The sequence below is a fragment of the Austrofundulus limnaeus genome, unplaced genomic scaffold, assembly GCF_001266775.1.
Source record: "Austrofundulus limnaeus strain Quisiro unplaced genomic scaffold, Austrofundulus_limnaeus-1.0 Scaffold531, whole genome shotgun sequence".
NCBI classification, from domain to species: domain Eukaryota; kingdom Metazoa; phylum Chordata; class Actinopteri; order Cyprinodontiformes; family Rivulidae; genus Austrofundulus; species Austrofundulus limnaeus.
In genome coordinates, this window is record NW_013952933.1 from 93,668 (window position 1) to 97,630 (window position 3,963).

General features: G+C 39.3%; 1 protein-coding gene across 2 annotated transcripts in view; it reads left to right on the forward strand.

The window, feature by feature from the left end:
• ucmaa (upper zone of growth plate and cartilage matrix associated a) overlaps positions 1–3,394 on the forward strand; it is a 4,423-nt gene extending 1,029 nt beyond the window's left edge. Inside the window, exons 4-5 of one of the 2 annotated variants that reach the window (XM_014026175.1) lie at positions 1,414–1,512; positions 3,028–3,394. In XM_014026175.1, coding sequence (XP_013881629.1) covers positions 1,414–1,512; positions 3,028–3,116 — 188 coding nt within the window. In that variant the 3' untranslated portion in view covers positions 3,117–3,394. The remainder of the gene's footprint in view (positions 1–1,413; positions 1,513–3,027) is intronic. The other variant, XM_014026174.1, reaches the window with a different exon arrangement.
• The last annotated feature ends 569 nt before the right edge of the window (positions 3,395–3,963 follow it).

A 3,963-nucleotide genomic window follows, 5' to 3' on the forward strand; every position in this document is an offset into this window, starting at 1 on the left:
CATCAGGACAATAAAAAGAACATGTTCATGTAAAGAAGAAAAATACCATATTAAGTTTATACCGAATTTCATAAAAACTAGTACAATGGATTTATTCAGGCATACTTTTTAAAAAATTCTTATTAATATGCAATCTTCAAATTATTTAAAGGCAATTCTGATGGATTTGACAGAAAGGTCGTAGAAAAATTTGGAATATTTAAGTAATCAACAGGCTAACATGAGCTAACATGTTTTACTTTTTATATTCGTAGTATTGCTCACATATTTGCACACACATTGATTTCTGTTGTGGGTATAAAAACAACAAGAAATATTCTGTTATGTTTGGTCACATTTTCAAAGAGCCACTGCAGAGGGACCAAAGAGTCGCATGTGGCCCCAGAGCCACAGGTTGCAGACCCCGGGTGTAGCAGAAGGAGTCACAGGTTTCTGTGGAGCACGCTGCTTCTTGTTTTCACCACCCAAACCCAGAAAACTTTACAAAACCTCCAAACTCATTAACACAAATACAAACCACCTGATGCGAAATAACTCYGTGAGCCCATCAGTGAAGCACGGCGGTGGCAGCTTCATGCTGCGGGGAAGATTTTAGTTAGTTTGAGGAAACTGGACAAATTAGCATAAATCTCTTTAGCTTATGCTACATACAAAATATTTTAGTCAGTATTTAATAGAGTAAGAGTCTGGAGTTATTCTAGCATCTCAAAGTTAGCATGGAGCATTTAGCTAAGTGCTAATTAGCACCAAAATTAGACCATTTTATTTAATTTCAGTTTCTTAAATGAGCATTTGATTCTGTCTAAGCGTTTTAAATTCCATTTGATACATTATTTATAAAGAAAATGAGCTTGAAGCTACTGTTTGTTTCGAGTTAACATGGTTTTGTTTTCAGGATAGGAGCCTGATTCAAAAGTCTCAGGACGCCTTTTTATTTCTGAAAGAAAAGAGGAAACAACACATCTGACCACCCTGGCAAGTAAAGAGTATGGGGGGGCGTATCTTTTAAGTTACGTCCAGAACACGGCTGCCATCTTGGATCAAACTGAAAGGGTGTCCTGATACTTTTGACTCAGCCAGCAGCTCAGATAATGGTTGTTAAAAGAATCTGTGTCGAGGAGAAACGAACAGAAACACGTGTTTGGCTTGAAAAGACTCGTCGGTCTCCTCTGAGGGAAAATGATTTGCAGTTTGTTTGTTGACAGAAACTACCGAGTCGAARACCTTTATTTTGTTGTCTGGATGTGAACAGAAGCTGCTCGGTGCCAGCGTGAAAACTAACATTTGGGGTTAAATAAGTGAGACAGATGTAGAAAACCTCTGCAGAATCAGAGCTCCTCCTGTCTAAAGTGTAAAGAAAGTGTAAAGAAAGTGTAAACAAAGTGTTGAGCAGTCAGCTGTTTGTCCCAACAGCTGAGCAGAGAGTGAAGCGAGCCGCCAGCGAGCGGCGCAGGGAGTTCAACGAGGAGCAGAGGACCGAGTACGAGAACTACGTGGAGGAGGATCGAGACGGTAAGAACCTGGATCCACAACCAGATCTTWATATTTTTAGGCTTTTATTTTGGTRAGCTCGGAATTCTGTTACGAAAATACCTCCATACAGAAGGCCGAACATTCARCTGTGACCTTATATTCTAATGAAACTTTAAATGTAAATTAAATTGTCACCTGTTAGAGCACATTAAGGAGGACTCTCAGCTACTACCACACCAGATCTGAGCTCAAACTGTGTAAAATTAACTGAATTTTAGACACTTTTTAAACTCCTGACAGGTTGTTTGTTAAAACCATCAACACAGATGTTTGATTTATTTATTACATGGTAATATATTGTCAAATATATTTTGTATTTTATGTATTTTTATGCTTTTGGGTTAAAATCTGTCAAATAAACTGAGTTAAACCATTAAAGTCTTTCAGTAAAAAGCAAGAAAAAAAGTAAAAATTAAACAAAATTATTTCCAGTCATCAAACAAAAAAGGTATAAATACAGAAATACTTCACATCCCACTGCTTAGAGTCTAAATGCAGCTRGTTTGGAACCCCCAGCAGAGTTTCACCAAAACCCTTAGGAATGTGATCCGTCAGGACCCGGGTCAGCAGAGACCAGACCAGGATGATCCTCTGGACCGCAGGAGGGAGACTCAAAGTGTTCATTTGTGGTCTGGCAGGAGCTGACAGTCCTGCCTGCGGTACTTCTTCAGTTTCTAAACTGAGAACCACTTCCCACAAACACGCGACCTGCCTGCATGTGGTGCGCACGCACGCACGCACGCACACCGTGCAGCGAGCCCAGAGCACAACAAAACAACACAAAACAACACATGTATGTGATCCGGATAACTTTTATTGTTTTAGTTTTGTTTATTGCAAACGATGCACCTTAAACACAAATATGTCTACATTTATTTACTTATTATGTAAAACCAAATTCAATAAAAGCAATAATTTTTTCTAAAGATTTTCACATCTTGTCGATAAACTTCAACCTGAATATGTCGTTATTTAATTTAAAAAAAACTATTTATATAGAAAGACTGTGTAAGAAGAGAAACAGGATGAAAAGAGAAACTAAATCTTAATCAGGTCACCACAATAGTTAAAGAGAGGCAGAAAGGCAGACTGAAAATAAGCCTCGAACAAACGGTTGCTGTGCGGAAACGATGAGTCGGATCTTAAAAATTCTTGAACCGTGACTGACAGAAGACACAGACAGTCGCAAGACTGAGGTTTTTGGGGGTCTACGGAGTTTTATGTGGGAGGTATGAGAAGATAAAAAAACCCTTCAATGACGGTTTTGAAGGGAAGTCTGCGCCTGTTTGAGTTTGATTTAAAAAGARAAGGTGAAGTTCCTGAAAGAGTGAGACTCAACAAAAACACAGATTGATGTGTTATTTATATACGCATCAAAAACACTGTGGGAATAAAAAATGAATAAGAAATCTCACAAACTTCCACTGAACTTCACGTTTTGGTCCGTTCAGGTTTTTGTAACGACTTAGTTTTTGTTTTGTTTTTTTTGTACAGAGCTAAACGAGAGGTCGAGGGAGACAAACGAGCAGCTGAGGGAATATCACTACGATGGTCTCTACCCTCGACACTTCTGGTTCCACTGAGCGGAGCTGGAACGCAGCGTTAATACTGTCGTTTTATTTTGAAGGGCTCTCCTGACAGTCTGATGGCAGACACTTTAACTATCCATATATTTGTATWATTTCAAAGGTACTGTGTTTTTCTTACATATATTTTTGTACATTTTAACTGTAAAGTGTATCCAGTGCATGCTTGTGTTTTTATTAGACAGTTTAAAACCAGGTAGAGGACTGTAGCTTTGAGTTTTGCAGAGGWATGTGTTATGCAGAAATAAAATAAAGATCAGTTTCCATGACTTGAACTTGCCTGGAAATATTTGGTATTTGGAGCGTTTGSAGGAGAGGAGGAGCTTTGGGATGACAGGAGCAGAAGAAAAGCTGCAGAAATCATCAGGCTGAGGTCTGTCTGCATTCCTGAGGAAATATTAGAAACAAACTGAGAGGAGACAACAGCACATCCCTCACTGCAACCCTGAAGATTTGTAAGACCGTACAGGATGGTGGAGATGGAAAAGGTTACTGATGAACTGAAGCCATCAGCTGAAGGACYGACCTGAGACCACCTGATCCACATCAGCTTATCAGAACTGCCCCAGAACCCAGAGTCTGAGGACACTTTGTCCTACATGTCTGTGGAGGCACACCATAGACAACTTCCTGTAGACTGTCTTATAGAAGAACAACTTCCTGTAGACTGTCTTATAGAAGAACTTCCTGTTGACTGTCTTAGAAGAACAACTTCCTGTAGGCTGTCTTAGAAGAACAACTTCCTGTAGGCTGTCTTAGAAGAACAACTTCCTGTAGGCTGTCTTATAGAAGAACAACTTCCTGTAGGCTGTCTTAGAAGAACAACTTCCTGTAGGCTGTCTTA